General features: G+C 50.7%; 1 protein-coding gene across 1 annotated transcript; it reads right to left on the reverse strand.

Annotated features, from left to right (window-relative positions):
- Positions 1–1,798: 1,798 nt before the first annotated feature.
- On the reverse strand, positions 1,799–21,267 carry LOC148221245 (EGF-like and EMI domain-containing protein 1). Its single transcript, XM_088178542.1, is given in 6 exon segments — positions 1,799–1,899; positions 4,450–4,479; positions 4,482–4,550; positions 12,807–12,916; positions 16,779–16,913; positions 18,162–21,267. Coding segments are annotated over 6 exon segments (531 nt in total). The 5' UTR covers positions 18,248–21,267.
- Positions 21,268–21,622: the final 355 nt, after the last annotated feature.

The raw sequence follows: 21,622 nt of genomic DNA on the forward strand, positions 1-21,622 counted from the left end.
ACAAAAGATGGCTTTTAGCTGAATAAGCCCCTGCATCGCCTTGGCTTGTTTCCTCTCCCAGATTTCTTCAAAGAGCTCGGCCCTACCTGTCTGCCAGCTCTTAAATACCACGCTTGGCTGATGGACAAGCTGATAGCACAGGACGCAGCCGAGCTCTGCACAAGCCGCCCTTGTTCCACTGCCTTCCTGAGCCAAAATACAAGAAAATCCCAGCAGGAATCTCCTCTGGCCTCAGGCTCCTCTCCCCTCCCAGCAGAAGGCTAACCTTGTGAATCAGAAGGCTGCTTATAAATAAAAGTATTCGGACTTCTTGGCTGCTGGAGGAGTGCTCTGCTTAATTTAGCCCTGGTATTATTAACCGTGGATTCTCTCCAATGAGCTGACAGCTGAAGAACAATTGCAGCCATTTAATTCCACAAAACGGATTTTAAATTGGCCTCATGAACTGGAAGCATCGATCACAGTGTCTTGCTACCGTCGTTCTGAAGTCTGCACCAGGCTCTCCTTGGGCTGGGGAAGTCACCTGAGTCTGAACTGGAGCTATCACTCGAGTTTCTCCATCTTGGAAAGAGCATCTGGCTCCTGGATCCAAGAAAATACTGCCTGTGCTTTCCTTTGCTTCCAAAGACTGAACCCTTCCCGTTTTACTTCCAACATCTCTGAGTGTTTCACAGTCCCATGTTTCTCTGGCCTCCAGCAAACCCCTCTCTCCCAGCCCTAACACATCCAAAGGCTTCCAGCTGAACAGCTTGGGAGAGATTAGCAGGAGAAATCAGGTCCTTAGTCAATCAAACAACGCCAGGGGCACGTCAAAGGCTGGGTGAATGAGGGCCCTGTTATAAAATAAATAAACAATAATGGTCTCCTGAAGGGTGACAAAGCCACCCGAGCTGGCCTCCAGGCACAGACACTAATCACAGCCCTGCTGCCACAGCTGACCTCTCCTTTGTGCCGAGCCAAAGGAGGTTTGGGCTGGCCCATGCTTCAAAACACAGCCAGGCTAATTAGGAAGGGTCCTGGCCCCTGGCAGGGCACAGATCCCACAGCAGAGCCCTGGAGCTTGAGTGTTGCTGAAAGGATCCACTCTGCTGGGAGGCTCCAGCGAGCCAAGGGTGAAGCTGAGCAGCTGATTTACAGCAGGACACACAAATAACACATCCACCTTCACAGCCCTGGGCACTGCCTCCTCCCACACACACAGGTCCTGATGGGGGTCTGATGGGTTCACCAGCATTGGAGCCCACAGTGCTGGGTGGCCCAAGGATTCCCAGGAAAGCTGGGCAGGCTTGGAGCACAGCCCAGGCTCTCCAACACCCCCTCCCTCCAGCAACAAGCCTGCACTCAAAGGTCATTTACATCCAAGCCCCTAAAAAGGAGCTATAAAGGGAACCTCACCCCAAATTTTGAATACTCCATTTACAACCTTTTCATCTACCAAGGATGGAAGATACCAAAGGAGTTCAGGACAACCCGGCTGCTTCCTCAGCTCAAACCAGTCTGTGCTCACTGGAATATTGTCCAGCTCAACCTCTGCTGCAGTTTGCTGCAAAGCAAAGCTCGCTTGATGGCAGGTGGACAAGCAGAGCAGGGAAAAAAACCATCAATTTCTACACTGACAGCATCTGACAGGATCAAAAAGCCACTAAGAGGCAAGAGAAAAGGTGTTGAAACCTGGACGGGCACAGGCGATGCTCTGCAGAGCTTCCTGCAAGAGCTCACACAGCCCCACCGAGGGCTGTGCCTTCACCACGAGGTGATTTAACCCAGAGAGGGAGCGAATGTTGTCCCTGTCAGCAGCTCAGGAGAGCAGGAAGGACAGCACCTCACCCTGGAGGGCGAGCATGGGGAGCTGCTGCTGCTGCCCAGCCAGGGTAAACACCCGGCTGCTGCTGCTCGGGGCTGGCCAGCAAAAATATCCCGTGCTGAAAGCTCTGATAGGAGTCTGGCCAGGACAGGGAGCGTCCTGCCTCGAAAGAAAACACGTCTGTATTTCTTTCCAGGCAAGAAAAAAGCAGCTCCATTCAGATCAGACACGGATTTCTTGAAGGAGGGTGACACATGGAATATCACAGCTTGGCTCACATGGGTTATTTTCATGTTGTTTTCACCAAACAGCCTCGTCCTGCCCATATCCAGAGCCCAGTACTCCACAGCTCCATCCTTTCTCAAGGAGGATCCATCATCTCAAGCACCAGGTGACAGATGAGGAAAAAATGAGTCACTGGTGAGGTGTCCCTCCCCAAAGCAGCCTCTCATCCTATTAGGAAAATCCAGCACAAATGTTGACTGATGAGCAAAGCCAACCACCCAGAGCACTTTTAACAGTGAAAGAAAGGATGAAAATCCAGACAATTAGGTTTTACACCAGAAATTTGTCCAAAAAAAGTATTTACCAAAGAGAACCATTGACATGAGTCAGTAAGAAGTGAGGATTAAGGGAAGGATGATCTTGTGACTGAGGTCTTCCTGTATCCTCAATCAGCACATTCTCTGTGGCAAGGACTGTGAGTTTTGAAAAATGCTACAAATAACAAAAGGCATTAAGAAACAGAAAAAAAATTATAATTTTTCTGCAAGCTAAGAATAATAGAGCTGTTTCATTGGTGTTTTGGAATTTTTCAGGGGCAACATCTCTTTAAAAGCAGGATGGAAACCAAAGTTAAAATGAAATTGGAAAGTCAGGAAAGCTTTCTGAAGGTGCTTGCAAAATGAACACTCTCCCCAGTCCCCTGTGCCTGTATCTGTCCTGCACCTACAGGTAATGAAAATGCTCAAAGCTTTACAAACGATGGGCCTGGCAAACAGCAAAGTGTTGTCTGGCAGAAGGGGCTGGCAGGGGGTGGGATGGCAGGGAGTCATCTCTGCCCTGGGTGTGCAATATAAATCACCCAGGAATGAAAATAATTTGAGGTTGCAAATTCAGAGGAATGCTCCTGGTTCAGCTGAGTTTTCCTCTGCCAGGAGGCAATGGGGCAATTAATGCTTTACAAACTCAGGACAAGCAGCACAAAGAATGATTTATCCCCTCCACTTCACATTCTTCCCTGTTCCTTGTAATTAGTTCACTCCAAAATACCAGAGTTTGGACTGGTTTCTTCCTTTAATTTTAGGTAGCAGAGCTGTAATTTGTAACCTTGTGCATCCTTGGCCATCCCTTTTTCACAGCCCATTCCCACCACTCTGCCAAAACGGTGACAGTGGGATCTGACAACAGATATTCAGGATCTCAGACATTTATTTAAAATATGGCAGGCATGTTAGACCCAAAGCCCCAACTTCAGGTCCCTTGTGCAAGGCAGGTAACATCAGTGCCCCTCCAATATTTTCTTCTCCTCCAAATCAAGCCAACCATTTCCCTTTTAATAAAATATTGGGGGGGTCTCCAAAATGTGTGTTGGATTTTCAAAGCTGCAACGAATTATAACTGTGGGAATTGCTAAACATTTCCAAGTGTGAAAATGCTTTTTACCTCTCAGGTTCTGCACAGGAAAACACCCAACATTTACCCCATCAGCTTGGATGAGGGAGGACGTGAGTGTTCCCTGCACTGATTGATTCACACTTCACCTTTTTGCCCTTGGTTCTGGTTACTCAGGGTTAGGGGGTCCGAGGTTTTGACAAAATTCTCCTCTCCAGCCCTCCTTGGTCAGCTCCCCTACCTCCACACATCTCTGGTTCCAAAAGAGGACAGAAGTGAGAGTCTCAGAAGGAACAGACACAGTCATGGATGGTAAAAAATCTTGTTCTTTAATTTGGTGCTATAAATCAGCATCATCTGAAGATGATGTGAGCAAGCACTACTGCCCTGCAGCAGTCAGAGGGAGCAGAGACAATTGTGTGTCCCTGCAGCCCAAGAAACGTGTTCTCAGCCCAAGGAACATCCCAGCTTTTAGGGATGATCCTTTCTTGTTTCCTATGGGCTATCGTGTTCCCAAACCAGAACATCTGTGAGCCACCAAACATAGGAAACTCGATAACCTTCAAGAGGGGGTGTGTATATCTCACAAAGGTTAATTAAATAAAGCTTAGCAGCCCCAAAATGCAGCCTGGCCAAAGACACAAGAGCATTCCTTTCCTTGGTGGCACTCAGTGCCACTCTGCCCCGAGCCCAGCTCGCCCCACAGGCCGTGTGTGACCCCAGGGTTCCTTTGTTTGACCCAACTTTAATCAGCTTCCTTCTCCGATTCCAGCAAATCCCGCCACGGATGGCAGCCAGGAATAAAGGCTATTGTACAGCACCGAGCTGTGTTTCACAGCAAGTTATGATAAGTATTTCCTTTCCAAACATCCAAGTTCTCCAAACACCACGAAAGCCAAGAGGAGATTGTTGGAGTTTTGCAGATAAAACAACGGCGATGATAAAACGTAAATAAATCAGGGCATCCCTCGCTCCAAAGCCTCTCCTCTTCCAGCTCGGAATTAAAGGAGGAATTTGGCAGGGCTGCTTACTGTGCTGGCACTGAGGGCCCTGGAAACCAGGGAGCAGTGACAGAGCTGTGAGGATCCCTTTTGGCAGCTCCCACCATTGTGACAAATGCCACCACAGGTGGCTGCAAGGAGGAGGAAGAGGATGATTCCCACACTCCCATCCCTGTGACGTGTCCAAAGCTCCAGAGAACACTTGAATAGTCATAAAAAAACACTGTTGAACCATTTTGGAAAGTTGATTTTTTTTCTTTTGCTTGACAGTGAGGTACTCAATGCACAAAGTCTCAAAATTTAGGATAGGAAGGAAATTACCTCTGGGAATGTCTAAGGGCTTTCCTTGAGAATCACAGGAAAACAACAGGGCTGTGCTGAAAGGATGCTCCTCCAGCCAGCAAGTGTGTAAAACAGGCAGAAAACAACTCATGCCAGATCTTGAGGCAACAGATATGAGTTACTTGTGTGGAAACTGGAGGGATCTTTCTAGAACAGTCCCCGGGGAGCTGCTCCCACCTCTGCCCTGGAGCTGCTGCCCCATCGTGGCGTCACCTTCGGGCAGCCCACAGGATGAAATGGAGCTAAACTGTAAGTAAGGCTGAGCAGGCACGTTTCTCTGTTCTCACCCAGCCGAGTGTAAAATGGACACGGAGACACAGAATGCTCAATTAGGCTTCTGAAATCCACCTTTCCAAATCGTCCCCATCAACCCACTGACAGGGTTATGGTTTTTATATTTTTTCCAGGGGAGTGTGTGCTTCTCATAACTCATGAAATGCAGCCCATGGTTTATATTTCCCACTGGGAAATGCTGATCTCAAAAGCAGAAACGTTGTGAGCAGGGGCACTGTCATGTGTGTGGTGCTTTGTCGGGGGGTAAGGAGGCAGAACAAGCATCCATCTTCCTTTTTAAATCTGTTTAAAGATTTGCACAATGAAATTTTCTCTCTGTTCACTGATCTGGACAGAGCTGTGGTGACGGCCAGCTCCTCTCATCATTCTTTTTCCCTCACCTCCTCTTTTCCTCCCACTTTTCATTGAACAAACTGCTACCAACTCCAAGAGGAACGGGACTGGTAGGAATATATCTCACCAAAACCTGGCAAAACTGGAGCAAAGAGCATCAACTGAAGACACACAGTGGTGGCCCCTGGTCCAGCAGCTCCCACTCGCCCACCCCAGCCCTCTGCTGAGCCCAGGCTGGGCTGTGCAGAGCCCTGGGCTAAGAGCAGCCATGGGGACCAATCTGTTCCAGCTGATGCACCCCAGGAAGGAGCACACTGCAGCCACCAATGGTGTCACACGGCCTTCAGGTCAGTTACCAACTAAACATACAAAGCTGTGATTAAATTACAGCCCCTCGTACAATCTGGGACCACCTGGTAGCAATTACAGCAGCACTCACTGAACTGAGGGTCCCCCACGCACGTGGGCTGTGCTGGCTGCAGCTTCTCCCTCCTATTTGCAAGTTGGGAGCCCCCCTGGCTTCTCTTCCCATTCCAGCTAAAGCTGTAACTAATTAGTGACAGAAAAAGCAGGTCTGTGATTACACATTTCATTTCGTGTCATTATAACTGGCACCCCGTGCAGGCTTCCAAAATGGCTCCAAAATTCTTGGCACAAAACCCCCCACGCTGGCTCCAAAATACTAATTGTGCACTCAGAGAAAAAGGGATCACAGATGGAAACAGTGCAAGGCAGGGGTTGCAGTTTTGGGGCAGGACAGCTTGTGCACACCAGGAGATAAATCTGCAGAGTTATCAATTGTCAAAGACAAAAAATCTGAGGCACCCACGTGAAATCCAAGCTGGGAAAGGGCAGGGATTACCTTCCCAACAGGAACCCAAAGCTGGTGGGTGCCAACTTGTCACGCCTGAAAAATCAGTTCTAACCCACCCTACATGGAAATCTAGCAACCACATTACTGTGTTCCTACTATTGAATCTCCCATATATCAAATATTGGCTCTGGTTTTTCCTCCAGGAGCACAATTGACTTCCTGATTTCCCCTCTGTGCTAAATCCTGCTCCTGGCTCACACAACACCTTCTGCCAAGGCTGCACTGACTGTGGAAGTTTTGTGATTTGGGAGGTTTTGTGATTAGGGAGGTTTGGTGAAGGTTTAGGTGAATGTGCCATTCTCCAAATATTCACCTTTGCCATCAAAATACACCCTCTTGCCAGACAGAGCTATAAAGGGTCTTTCTTCTATCAATTCTTTTACCATCCAGGGACACCCTGAGTTAGGCCAAACTCCACAAACTTTGCACCTTCAATGCACTAGAGCTGAAATCCTGGAGCCTCAGCTTTGGCTCTTTTAAGGACCTGATGATTTTTCAAACCCCCTGCCTCCAGAAGAGAAGATTATTTATAACACAAAGGTAGCATTGAAGCCCAAACTTGTCTCCTCAAACTAATGAACCAGTGATGAAATGCTGCTTCACAAAGCCAGTTATCTTCTCATCTGATGCTTCAGTCACTTTCCATGGCCACGTATCCCTGGGGACTGCAGTGATCCCGTATCAATCCCGTGCTGGCAGAGCCCTGGAACTTGGGAAGCTCTTTGCCAAGCATCCTGCTCAGCCGAGCCTGTGGATTGCAAATAATTCCCTGCCCAGAGAGGCAGGAACAACTTCCCACCTCCAGGTGTGTGCCAAGGTGTTCTAGGGCTGCAGCCTCCAGGTTTTCCAGCTCTGACCATGCAAGAGGGGCTGTCTTTTCTTTTAGTCCTTTCCTTCAGGCCTCAGCACCATAGGAGAGAATGGGTTGCCTGGCCAAATTACACAGTGGTTTGGTTTTTCCGGAATCTTTCACCTTAAACACCTAAAAAACCACATTTCCATGAGGGTCCCAGCAGAGCCAAGCCTGGCTCCAGGGAGCCCAACTTGCCAGCAGCACTCGGCTCTCAGAGCAGCTCAGCGAGACCCAAAGCACAACAATGGAAAATATTAGAAGCAATTTCAGCGACACAAATCAGGGGTTAGAAGACAGGGGTGTTATTCTTGGCAGTGCCCCAGATTTCCTGAATGAGCCGGACAATTCCCTGCTCTGTGCTGCAGGCTGGCACATACCGAGTGGAAATCATAATAACCTACTTCCCAGCCTGGGGGCTGCGGGTCTCCCCCTCTGTGCCCTCCAGGCCTCCTGCAAACGAGCTCCTAATTCGGAGCGACAGAGTTTAATGCGATGAAATTTGGGGAAAGGGTAATGACACTGTTCAGGGGAACAGGAGAGAAAGAATAAATTATGGGAAGCATCAGCGCCTTCTGCTCAGAGGCCGGGCAGTGTCCTTTGTGAGGGCTCAGCCAGGCGGGATCCTCGGCAAGTCGGAGACATGAGACTGATTTAGGAGGAAGAGCGATGCAGAAAAGCAACGTTTGGGCTCCCCGAGGTACAGCCCAGCCTGGGCAGAGATGTGCTCCCAGGGGAGCCCACGATGGACCTTGAACCAGCACTGAGCTCCATGGCAGGTTCAGGAGTTCAGTCCCAGCCTTTCAGCTGACTAAACAATGAGCCTGCAGCAGCCAGGAGGTGATGGACAAAGCAAAGCTGCCTCTCAGGGAAATCAAACTGTCAGCCAGATGCATTTCCTGCCCAGCTTCCAACCTGGAGCACAAACCTGAGCTGCCTGCTCTGTGATGGTGCACATGGTCGGGCTCTGGGGCTGTGCTGGGCTCCAGGGCTGTGCCAGGCTCAAGTGTTGTAGCATGCTCCAGGACAGAGCTGGGCTTCTGGGCTGTGCCAGGCTCCTGGATTGTGCCAGGCTCTGGGGTTATGCCAGGCTGCAGGATTGTGCCAGTCATCAGGACTGTGCTAGGCTCTATGGCCATGCCAGGCTCCAGGGCTATGCCAAACTCTAGGATTGTGTTGGGCTCCATGGCCATGCCAGGCTCCAGAGCTGTGCCAAGCTCCATAGCTATGTCAGGATCCATGGCCATGCCAGGTTCCAGGGCTGTGTCAGGCTCCAGAGCTGTGCCAGGCTCTAGAGTTGTGCCAGGCTCCATGGCCATGCCAGGTTCCAGGGCTGTGTCAGGCTCCATGGCCATGCCAGGCTCCAGGGCTCTGCCAAGCTCTAGGATTGTGTTGTGCTCCAGAGCCATGTCAATCTCCATGGGTTGTGCCAGCTTTGAGGACTGTGTCGGGTTCCAGGGCTGTGCCAGCCTCCAGGGTTGTGCCAATGAAGCAAGGACAGCTGGTCCCCATGAGCACTCCTCCCCTGCTCACCAGGTGAACTCAGTGGAGTTGGCAGAAAGAAACCCAGTTCAGTGTGGGGAAGCTCACTCTGGAGCCTTTTAACAGGCCAGTTGTGACCAACAGAAGTTTTTTCTTTTAATGGGGCGATTAAAATTCAGCTGCTTTCTGCTCAGCACTAGGGATGATCCCATGGCTTTCATCGTGTCTCAGACTCTGATGCTTCCTCAAACGAGCATAAATTCTCCTTCCTACCTAGGGCCACGCCTTACCTCCACCTGAGCTGAAAATCAGCAGGACCTGGATAAAAATTTGAGTTCAGGACAACTTTGACCAGCTTTAGACCAGCAGCTCAGGCTGAGTTTCTCCAGAACACATCACAACAGTGACAGCGTCACCCACACTAAATCTAGCCATGGTCTCCTCTTTAGCCTCTTTACAGCTCTCCTTGGTGCCTTTCTGCCTCACCATGTCCTTTCTGAAGGTGGCAGGGGCTGGCCCCAGAGCACAGACAGGCTGTGGGTGGCCGAGCTTCAGCTGCTCCACGCACATCAAGAGTTACAGAGAGACTCAGCTTTTCAACATCTCCAGCAGAAAGTGGAGATCACAGAGATTACCAGACATGCAGGCTCCTCACCTAATCACCAAGGGCTTTACCTGTGTTATTGAACCCAGCTGGAATTTAAGGAGCATCTCAGAGGCCACTTGAAACCGGGCAGCTCAGTCTGAGAGTTAAAGTATCAGTGATCAGGCAAGGAAAGAACCTGATGCCATCCTAAAAATGCAAAGGGTGCCTTGACTTCTGACCCTTCTCCTTCCCAAAGGGATGAATGGTCCAGGGCAGAGGGCAATGGAAGAAATGGAAACGAATCCTCATCCTCTGCTACCACCAGAAGAGAAGGGACAAAAGACAGAACCCTGCCAGGGTCAGGGCTCCCTGCCTTCACCTCTGACAGCCCTGGGGGTGGCAGGAGCAAGGCCAGCTGTCACCATTTCAAAGGGCACACGAAGAGAGGAACAAATCCAAATATTCTGTGACACCAGTGAGATCTCTGTTTCTATGACATTTTCCATCTCTTTCTGAGCTATTTGTTCCTAGCAGAGCCCACACGCTCCCTGTACTGTCCCCACAGCTCTCTAGTGGGGACATTTCTCCACCTGTAAGAGCTCAGAGACACAAATCTGCAGGTGAGGAAGGGGAGGACACTCCAGTTTTGCTACAGCCAGCCTCCAACCTGTGCTAGCAGTGAGTATCCCCAGTGCAGTGGCTGCAACAAGGCACTAGGACAGCTCTGAGAGCCCAAATAAGTCCCCTGACCAGGGAGAGGGTGCTGGGACCTCCCATCTAATAATGGTGTTTAAGATCACCATCCATGTCAGACAGCATCAGCATGTTCAAACAAGGTGGCAGTGAGCCTTGGCTGGTTACACACGAGCCTGCAGTGCTGAAAATCCCCCCTCAAATGGGCTGGGTTTATTTTTATTTTTAAGGAGAAATGGTGAGCAAACAAAGAGCAAACAAAACCCTGCAGTGAGGAGATGCCAGTCCCCAAGGGAGAGCAAGACATCCTCACTGGAGAGATTGCACTGCACAGCAGCCCTAATTAAACTGTCAGCAGAGATGCCCTTTCCCTGCTCAGTACTCCTGGAACACGATCAATGATCTCTGGAGGCAGATAGGAAGGGCCACAAATCTTGCTGACATGTTCTGGCACAGCTCTGTGGCATTCAGCAGAGCCCCAGCAGCAAGCACAGGCTGACCCCAGACTGCTCCACAGCAACCAGAGGAACCTCCAGCACCCATAAATAACAGCCTGGCTGTGTGCCCCTGCCAGCACCTCACTGAGGGTCACTGGCAATTCCCTCCCAGACCTTCCCACACCTCCAGAAGGACACACCAGTGCTGAGGCCAAAGCCACCAGCAGGAAAAACCATCACACCCCTGCAAAGCAACACCTGGGAGCTCCTTGGGATGGGGGTTTAGTTACACAGAGCCCAGACACGTTCCCCAGGACAGGGCAGAGATCAGGACAGACACCCTGGCTCGGGGCACCTGCAGGGCCAGGCAGAGCTGTCCCATTTGCCCATGGGATGCTCCTCCAGCTGCTGCCTGTGGGGTGTGGGAAAAGGGAGCACAATTCCCACTGCCCACCTCAGCCCTAAGCTGGTGGCTGCTGCTCTCAGGGGCTCAGAAGATGATTCACAGAGCAATGAAATTTTATTTTCTGCCCCTGGAAGTGCCCCTGCCTGTGCTGAGGGCCAGCAGAGATCTGCTCCCTGTTGTGCCTGTTGCACTTGAGGTACATAAATACCTATTTTTCTGTGCCAGAAACAAGGTTACAGCGTGGCCTGGGTGTGAGCCCAGGGGTATCCACTTGGGTTTGAAGGGCTGAATGGGGACAGAGCTCACCATCTCCAGGTCATGATCCACCTCAACCTCCCCAGCAGCTCAGCAGCAATTCCTGCAGGAGCTTTTGGGCTGCTGACACTCTGCTTTTGGCACTGGCTGTCCCTCTCTTCTTCACTCCAGCCCAACCCTGCAGTGAGCCATCCCTAAGGACCATTCCCAGCCACGGTGATGAGAAGGATGAGTTCAGAGAATGCCCTGAGCAGCTTTATTTCCTTTTTCTCTGCTTCCTTCCTGCATGGAATTACTCATTTCCTTGGCAGGAAAAATCATTACAGAAGGTGCTTTTCTGAGTTCAGCTGAGGTTATTATCTGCTCACTGACAGGGGTTACAAGGCACCCGTGGAGCTTCCTCTTCCCTGTGGGTTGTTCTGCTGTGCCACAGCTTGGAATAGGAAGAATAAGGACTGGGTGTTTGACACACCTTTTTAACTTGTTTTTTTGGTTTTGTTTTTGTTGGGGTTTTTTTTTAATAAAGCTTTTCTACAAGCATCAAAGCCCGGGGAAGGCACAGAGAGCCTCTTCACAGAACAAAAGGCAGCTGTAGGAGACATCCTCCTGTCTTGGAGGTCAATCCCAGTCGTGAGTGCCTCCAGAACAGAGCTGGCTCTGATTCCCCTGATGGCAGGGCAGGGCAGATCCCAAAAGGCTCTGCTGGTTCTCCTGCCTAGCCCTTAAATCCAAAGCTGCTTTTCTGTGGGGAAGGTGGAGAGCACCTCCAAGGTCTAAATCAGAGAAGAATCAGGCACCGAGGCAGGGAATTGATCCCACAGCAGCAGGAGTGTGCAGGGCTCTGCACCAGGTGACATTTGGTTCTGCACATAAGTCTGGTTCAGTTCAAGAGGTTTTTCCTTGCTCTCAACACCTCAGAAGCAGTTTCCAGTTAAATGTTTCCCCAGCTGGACGTGGCTGCAGGGTTTAGGGGAAGGACAGACACAGCAGCTGCCTCCTGTGTCAGGCAGAGAATCCTGGAGGGAAATGGGGAATGTGGGGCCCACAGGGATAAAGCTGCCTCTGTCGTCTGCAACAACAGCAAAAAATCATCTTATAGGCTGATATTTGCACATCCCCATCATGTGCAAACCTGAATACACCTCACAGCTCCCCCACAGCCGGGGAGGACACGCTCCTGTGCCTGTCTGGCAGGGAATTGCACTGGAAGAGAGCAGGAATCCAGCCACAGAATCCCTCCAGATCTGGGTCTCCACTCCAGACCTGAGCCCTGTGTCCCCTCCTCCAGGCTGACACTGCAGAATCACCACCCTGAGCCCAGCTCACCCTCTGGATACAGATCCAGGCGAAGGCTGGATGCAGAGATCCCAAATCTCTCACAGGGGCAGCTCAAACTCAGCCAGTCTTAAAATAACAAACCCTGACAAACCTTCTCAAAGGAACTTCCAGAGTTTCTGCCAGTGGCACCATTGGAAACATCAATTTGGCCTTGATTTTAAACATTTAGTAGCATTTGACAAGTGGATGAATGGCCAGGACCCTGAATGTAGAAATTCTCCAGAAATGGAGAGCACCTCACAGTGCTTCCCAGAAAGTCAGAGCAGCATCCTTCTGATACAAGGAAATAATAATAATAATAATAATAATAATAATAATAATAATAATAATAATAATAGTACCAACATCAGAAAAAAAAACTAAAAAAAAACCCCATGACAGTTATTTTTGAGGACATTTTAAAAGGCATTTAAAGACATTTTTAGAGCATTTTCTGCAGGCACAGGACTTGAAATGAGCCAAAACAAGGAAGTTGAGCTGAGTAGAGTGACACTTACTGTGCAGGCAGCCAGCATCCCCTGCGAGCTGGGACCATCCTGGGCAGCACCTGTACGTGGTCTGGGACCTCACCTGGTACACCTGCCTGTAGCCCGTGTAATACACAACCCTGAAACACAAAACCCCAGGCAAAGTCAGCTCCTGCAGGACAGGGAAACCAGGAAGAACAGAATCTGTAGCCATGGATGGAAATAAAATGAAGAATTGGGTTTGCAAACGTGCTGCCATGGTTTTCCACACAGCCTGGCAGTGATCACTGATGCTAAGAAAATACTCCTAATTTACTCTAATTAGGAACACAAGGGACAACACCCAAATCTTCATAACACCCAAGATTATCTTTTTTCTCCTTTTCTAGGCTTTTACAGCTCTGAGTTCCTCTCTTACACTACTTGCTCACAAAGGAAATGGAAATTCTAAGAACAGGTATTTCTGCTTTAGAAGCAGGTGTCTCTAAGGGGCTGATGAGCTAAAAAATCAACATAACCCTGATGGCAACACCAAACTGCTCCAAGAGTTGTGTTGGACACAGCTTGGCAGGGAACACTGAGGGTCCCTTTGACGACTCCCAGTAGTTCCCTGCAGGGTGGGAGCTGGGGCAGTAAAGCAGGGATTGATCTGAAGCGTAAATAAATAAAAGCGACACATTTTTTCCCCGGAAATTTGGTGTTGTGTGTTTGTGAGAATTGAAACACAGATAATACTTCTGAAGCTGATTTTTAAAAAGCTCCGTTGGCAGAACATGAAACTGCTCCACCAAAGCAAATCAGGCAAACAACAACAAATATTTGGCACAGCAGATGTGTTGTGCATGTCCACTGAAAATATTTATCCTAACTCAGTCGACTTGTTTGATTTTGTCTGAATGCTCCTAAAAAAAAAACCCCAAATAACAGTGAACTGTTAATCCCTGGGAAGGAAACCTTCAGCAACTCCTGCGTGCCAACCAGCACATGGAAGCACAGCTGAGAAAAATAAAAGCAGATACCAATTTTTTTGTTTTGTTTTGTATGAGCTGTTAACAAATTATGAAGGAAATTGTTGTGTTCCAGAAGCAGCTGAGAAAGCAATTCACAGGCACCAGGCTCCAGCCCACCAGGATCCTCTTGGTACCAGGAGTTCTCTCCAGCCCAGCCCAGCAGGAAGGAGAAGGGGAGATGGTGGATGCAGGGTGGTGTGGACATGATGAGGAGGCTCAGGGATGGGGAGGAAAACTCAAACAGGGATGTAGGCCAGCTCAGGGCTCCTTGTGGCCCAGCAGTGCCCAGAGCAGTCCCACCCTCCTGGGTGGCTCTGTCAGACACTCCAGACCCTTCAGCTGCTCCAGGCAGCTCTCAAGGACAGGCAAATATTGTGACAGCCTGGGTATCTGGGTGCTGCAGATGGGAAAGGGCCACAAAGGAAATACTTTATCTTCAGTGTTTCTCTTTTCTTTTGTGTTTTAAGGAGTCCCTGGCACAGAAAATGGGGAATGAGCCAGAACTAATGGAACCCAGGGAATCCTGCTGTGTCCTGCTGCTGGAAAATCCCCTTCCAGCCCCTCTGGGATAGCGCTGTGGTTCCTTCAAGCTTGGTTATGGAGGGCTGAGCAAAGCTACCTGCTGTCATCACTCACTGGGAAGCTGCACAAACCCATCCCTTCACCAGGAGCACTGAGCAGCACAGCCCGAGGATGCTCCAGCTGAGCAGATGCTGCTTTTCCCAGTCACCTCCAGGAACACAAAGGCACCGAGGCCAATCTCAGGCCAGATCCTGGAGCTGTGAATAGACTTCCTGAGCCCCACGCTGCCAGAGCTGGGTCCAACTGGAGCAGCTCCAGACCCTGTGAGTGCTGACACCGGGCACTCCCCTGCCTCGGCTGCCTGGGGAGCTTGACAGGACAGTTCCCAGCTCCTGGAAAAGCTTGCTGCAATGGGAACTCCCAGAAGTTTAGAGAGAGGGGATGTGGGACAAAACCTTGCCTAATGAATGCTCTGCTGATAGTCCTTCTCCTGTCTGGATTTCACAGCTCCTGCAGTGAAATTGCTCAGTGGTTTCCCCTCTGTGCTTCCATCAGGAACAGTTTTAGCACTGGGTTGTTCTGATATTTGTAATGAAGCAGAACAGAAAGTGATTTCATTTTATTTCCTTGATTTGTGATGTCAAACCCATCCTTTAAGGAGCTGAAGGGACCGCTGGGCTGAAGAGCTCCCAGCCTTTGAAGTGGAAGCAGACAGGACACCCATCCTTTCAAAGCCTTCCCTGAAAACACAGCCAAGAGTCAGACTCTGTTTGCTCCTTTGTTACCAGGACACAGATCTCATCACCAGGGTAATTACCAGCAATTACAGGTTAGGGGGAATTCCTAAAGTCAGGACTTAAAAGCTGTTTGAGTCCAAGATGTTTCTTTGAAACAACAGCTATCATTTTTATTCTGCAAAGGCTTGTAACTCCCTAATGAGGCCGGAAAAGCAGGTGGAGGGTGGAAGCAACTTGGGCACGTTGAAGTTGGGCTGCTGAGTAGGTAAAAAAAGTTCTTTTTTTGTGCTGTAACATGTTTTCAGAGCTCTCTTTCCACAGGGCCTCCTTCCCAGGCTCCCATCTCCCAGCTGGGAACTCACAGGATGCTGTGATCAGCTGGACAAGCACTCAGGGTATGTTCCAACTCTGTGCTCACCTGTGCAAGCCCAGCCCAAGCTCTTCTGACGTGGGCCTGAGCATGGTCCAGCTCATGGAGTGAAAGGAAGGTGGTGACCCTGCAGCAAATCCTGCAGCAAAAGCTGCTGACCCTCACAGGTGGTCCTGCACCCCCCATCCCCTGCACCATGCCACATTCACTGTTATTTTAGCAATAACTCTCACTTGGCCCCAGCTCCTGCCATCAGCTCTGTCAGACAAGAGGCACCAAGGGGCTTCGAGGAGAAGACATCTAAAGATACAGGAATAGTGCACGTGATGAGAATAAGTAATTCCATTAACGTGGCTGGATCATAGGAAACAGATGTCATACATTGTCTGAAGATGGGAAACAGCCCACCACGAGGACAAAGCTTCTGCACAATGAGAACAATGGATAGACCTTCTCTTTGGGAATTCCTTCCCAGCTTAAGAACTCTGAGAGTCACAGAAATGCCAGGTTAAACCAGAAGCCCATCCAGCAAAATGCCCAAAGGGTTTGCTAAGCTCTTGTGGTCTCCTGCTTTTAGCCAAGACAAACACCCTGTGAAGTAGCTCTACTCCTTAGTGACAGTTTGTGGGGTCGAGGCCACATCTCTGCTCATGGGACTGTTCATATCAACCTGTAAAAGAACTGCTCTGTCCCCTGATCCCAAAATCATGAAATCATAGAGTCACAGAATCACTCAACAGTTTGCGTTGGAAGGGACCTTAAAGCTTCTAGTTTCAACCCCTTGCCACAGGCAGGGTAGCCAGATAAATGCCAGGCACCAAGGGTTTCCTCTGAGGTGTTTCCTCCTCTTTCCCTTGAGAGCTGTGGGACATCCAGGTGAGCCCCAGCCACACTGTCTCATCACTGAGACTCCTTGGAGTCCAGAACACAGCCAGGGGGTCAGGATGGGTGCACAGGTAGCTGTCCCCATCCCTCAACAGCCATGCAGCCACTGCCAGTGAGCACCAAACTTTCACCAGGCAGCAACTAACAGAATGGGAGGAGACAGTCTCAAGCTGCATCAAAGGAAATTTAGGTTGGATATTAGGAAAAAGTTTTTCACTGAAAGAGTGATAAAGTACTGGAATGGTCTGCCCGGGGAGGTGGTGGAGTCACCATCCCTGGATGTGTTTAAAAAGGATTGGATGTGGGCCATGGGTTAGTTGAGGCATTAGGGCATGGGCTGGACTCGATGATCTTGAAGGTCTCTTCCAACCTTGTCATTCCGTGAATTCTGTGAACTCACTTTCCAGCCGCTGCTGAGGAGTGGGAACCCCTTTTCCTCCTAGAAGGAGCAGCCCAAGGTGGAGGGGAGAGCACCTACCTGCGCTCGTAGCCCGTGCACCAGCGGTGGCCCCCGCAGTCCTGCTTCCACACCTTGACAGCGCGGGTCAGCGCCTGCACGCACGGCTGCCGCAGCCCCACGACCCCCAGCTCCTGCTCTGCACACACATTCGGCCTGGGACACAGAAATGCAGGCATGTCAGGGATGCAGCGCATCCAGAGGGATGCAGGGGGTCACAGCTGCCAGGGGTGCAGCGCTCCCACTGCCTGAATTTCCCGCTGACAGGGCAGGAAGGGTTTGGGCAATCCCCGGTGTCCACCTCCTCAATGAGTTAATCACTGCAGGGAAAAGGAACGGTGCCAGGCCCACCAGCCACAGGGCTGGTTTCTTGTTCATTCAGAGCTAAGGGCTGTGAGGCTAAGTCCAATAAATCAAAGAAATGTACTTTGTTTCTTCTCTAATCCTAACTCTTTCTCCAAGCACAAGTCAGTGGGCTTAATTAAGGATGAAGAGGGAGACATTGGTTCCTGACTCCCTGAGCTACTTGGCATTTGAGGCTGCTTCTGCTGCTTCCAACAGGACCCAGAGTTTTCACAGAGATACTTTCTATAAAAGAAGTGAAAACAACTAATTTGGACGTGGTGAAGCTTAGAGGTCACAGCTGGCACCCAACTGCTCCAGGCCGCTCAATTCCAACCTTGACATGTTGGCACAGGGCTCTGCTCCAGTGCCTCGTCCAAGAAGTCCTGAAAGTAACTGTCAGGGCAGGAGCACAAAGCCCTGACGTGGGGAGAAAAAGCTGCCTCTTCCAAAACCTTTATCTTCTAAAGATAAAGGCCTTTTTTTTTGAAGAATTAAACGCCTTGGGGAGGGCGGCTTGGAGTCTGCACCCCACACCACACCAGCTCCATGGACAAAGGGAATTACAGTGATCCCCTGGCTCTGAGAGACCATCTTCTGGCAAGAGGCCAAATTTGTAAGGAAGTTTTCCAGAGCAGCCAAATGATTAACACCAAACTGTAACTGTAAAATGTAATTAAAAAGAGCAGCCTACGTGCTGCTGGAGTAACAGCAGCAGGCAGGGAGGAACGTGGAATAAGATTCGTGAAGTGAAATAAAAGCAGCAGGTTTTGGAAGAAAGGGCAAAGTATTCACACAGGAAACATCTCTTGCACTCAGACAACAGTTTCAGCTAAACCAAGGAGCTCACTCCTACAAGAAAAGATTATCTAGGTTTTCAATTTTCTCTTCTACTTTTTGCACACTCAGTAACAAATAAAGAAACCCACAACAGCTTCCTCCCCACTACCCCTTCACTCTCTGCTCCTGGCTTCACCCTTGATTTGAAAACACAGCATTAGGCTCCTGCTTTTCCATTCTCTGCCCGACAAAACCTCTCCGGAACTTTTTCCTCCTACTCACATGTGGGGCTGCAGTTTGCTCCCAGCCGCCAGTGGAGACATTCGCAGCGCCACGATGAGTGACAGTGCCACGGCAGGAAACTCCATCGCAGCCGCTCCTCTCCCTCCAGGTGTTTCCAGCGGTTATCCCGGGAATCCCAGAGCCTCCTCCAGCTCAGCTCCCCGGTTCCTCCTCCCCACAGGCTCCTGCTGCTCCCAGCTTGCCGGTGTCTCTCCTTGCAAAGGACAAAGCTATCGGAGCACAGGGGAGTCCTCGCAGGGGGAGAGCGGATTTACCATTCCTGGATGCTTCCTCCCTCTCGGGTTCCGCTCAGCGACTTTCTTCACTCCATTGGAAATCACAGTGCAGGTTGCAGCTGGGTTTTTCCCCAAACCAAACCTGGCTTTTCATACTCGTTTGCTCGCAGTGAAATGTACTGAAGTGACTTTTCCTTCTGGGATTTGCTTCCTGACAAAGCTCGAGGACCTGGGGGCTCACAGGACCGGGGTTGTGCCCAGCAGGGCAGCCCCATGTGGGCTGAGCTGCTCCGGAGCTGCGATCCCCTTCCCAAGGCACTTTGAAATCCAGCCCTTGGCAAGGAGAAGGAAAAAGGAGGGGTGCTCTTCTGGCAGGAGACTCTCACCCCCCAGGGGCTTTTCCCGAGGCAGGCAGGGCTGCTCCTCACTCCATCCCCAGAGGTGCAGGCATCCTCCAGATGAGCAGGCAGCTCCTGAGGAGCTCCCTCACACACACGCACCACAGCAGCTTCCCTGCGGTTCAGGGCAGTAACAAAACTTCCCCCTGCCTTTCCCAGGTCCAGCTCCTTTCCCTCACATGCTCTCTTGCCTCTTTGCTCGCTGTCAGTCAGAAATCCCTCCCACGAGCTGTGCCCAGCCCCGAGCAGAGGAGGGGGAGGCCCTGCTCGCAGGGATGGAGCAGCGGTGCTTCGGGGCTGTTTTCAGCTTTTCTGCACTACCCAACAGATAACAAAATTGATCGCTTCCCAAGGAAATTCTGCTGGCAGGGACACCTCCAACTGCACACAGCAGCTGGCACAGTGGGATGGGGAGGAAGAGAGCAGAGCAGAGCAGGGATGCTGCACTAAACATCTCAAGCACCTGCCAGCAAACACTCCCCAGGGGCCAGGAGGAACCAGAGCAGCAGCCAGGCACCTCTGATCTGCCCCAGGGCACTGCAGAGCTCACTTGGCCTGGGGCAGGTGCTGATTTCCATCAGAGAAGCAGGATAAGAAGGCTTGGAGGAAGGCTGGGATCATTTCATGGACATATTTTGTGGCTGAAGGACAATCATTAATCAAGACTAAAGTCCCCAAGGACCATGCCCAAAAGCTGCTGGCTGTTGAAAAAAACTGAAGCAGCTGCTCCTTACACCAAAACTCTCCCAAGGTCACAGCAGTGCCATAAATCCTCAAGTAAGAGAAAAGAGCAGGTGAGGGGGGGTTAATGCTTCCACTTAGCAGTAAAATATCAGCCAAGCCTAACGGATGGGAAGAAAACATCCTTCATTCTTCCTCGAGAAGAAAGGCAGCTACATAAAGATGTTTTATAACAACAGAGAGAGCTCCAGGATACAATAAATCCAGGCCTCTTTTTTTCTATCCGGGATTAAAAAGTTAGTAAAAAAGTTCCTTACAGTAGGAAACAGGCTGCTCCCAGTTAGGCTTCCAGGAATTCCTCCCAATGGTCAGGGACTGGGCAGAGCTGGGAGTCGGGCTCCCTCTCCAGGACACGGCCCGAGGCCAAGGGTGGGGATTGATCAGTCCAGCCACAGCTCCCACGCTGCCTCAGGTGACAATGCTGGCTGTCACACAGGCGGGACACAACTCACTGCAGGGTCCTGGCTGGCCTGGCAGGGCCACTCTCCATACAGCCACCTCGGCCAGGCTGCCTGCAGGGAGAAGGGGAAGGTCCAATGGGAAAAGCTGCACTTTGAGGAGTGACCCAGCACGAAGTCTAGTCCTTTTAAAGTCCCTTTAAAGCCAGGAGTGACGTTCCCACCTAAAGAGGGCCATGTGAGCAAGGGCTGTGGAAAGCACAGCAGGGGATTCATGGGACACATGTGAAAGACAGATATCTGAAACCCTACCCTGTCTGTGAAGTCAATTTAGTATGTTTTCAATTTTATATAATTTCCCAGCACAGCCGCCCACCGAGGATGTCATCCTCTGGCTCCGAGTAAAACAGCCCTGAAAGTGGTCCAAGATATGATACAGCTCCATAAATAGTGATGATAATATCTGCAGTCATGCCAGAGACCACAGAAACTGAAACATTAACATGCCATTCATTCCCCAGCATTATTTAATCTTTGCTATCAAGCGAGCTGGATGTGATATGGGCGCCAGGGCTCTCCATGCACAATCCTGTCCCTATCCCACACTGCTCTGGTACCTTCCTGAGCTCTGTCCTGATGATATTTAGAGATCTTGCACATCTGACCCAGATCTGCTTCACAGCAGCTCTGTCTGGCTTCTGTAGACCCACAAATCTTGTTCTTTTGTGGGTATATGAGTCTTGCCCAGACCACCTGGGCAGAGCAGAGCATCATTTTGGCTGAGCTCAGGGCCTCCCACTGTACACTGCGTGATGTGTGTGGGTCCTTGTCTTAGCCCTGAAAATCCACAGCAGAGCTGAGACAGGCCTCATACACCTCTGGGTGTGCAACCATGGTGGCACCCGGGACCTCATACAGCCCCAGGTGTGTGACAGCAACGACACCTGGTACCTGATAAAGCTCTGGCCAGGGGACAGTGACAGAACCCACCACCTGGTACAGCCCCAGGTTTGTAATGGTGACAGTACCTGATACCTTGTACAACCCAGGTGTCCGATGGTCACAGCACCTGACACAACCCTGGGCGTGTGACACTGATGGTACCTGGTACCTGATCGGCTCTGAGCAAGCGACAGTGACAGCACCGCCACTTTGTACAGCCCCATGTGCGCGATCTGACGGCCCCAGCAGCCGCCGGTGAGCGACGATGACAACGCCTGATACAACACTCGGTGACAACACACGGCCAGCGGAGCGGGGAGCTCTGCCGTACCCCGCTTCCCATACCCTGTATCCCATATCCTGTATCCCATATCCCGCATCCCATACCCTGCATCCCATATCCCGCATCCCATATCCTGTATCCCATATCCCGCATCCCATACCCTGCATCCCATATCCCGCATCCCATATCCTGTATCCCATATCCCGCATCCCATACCCTGCATCCCATATCCCGCATCCCATATCCTGTATCCCATATCCCGCATCCCATACCCTGCATCCCATATCCCGCATCCCATACCCTGTATCCCATATCCCGCATCCCATATCCTGTATCCCATACCCTGTATCCCATATCCTGTATCCCATACCCCGCATCCGATACCCCGTATCCTATATCCCGCATCCCATACCCCGCAGCCCGCACCCCGTGTCCCGGCTCTGCCCGGGTACCAGCCGAGCAT

Source organism: Sturnus vulgaris, chromosome 25 (assembly GCF_052056855.1).
Source record: "Sturnus vulgaris isolate bStuVul1 chromosome 25, bStuVul1.hap1, whole genome shotgun sequence".
NCBI lineage: Eukaryota > Metazoa > Chordata > Aves > Passeriformes > Sturnidae > Sturnus > Sturnus vulgaris.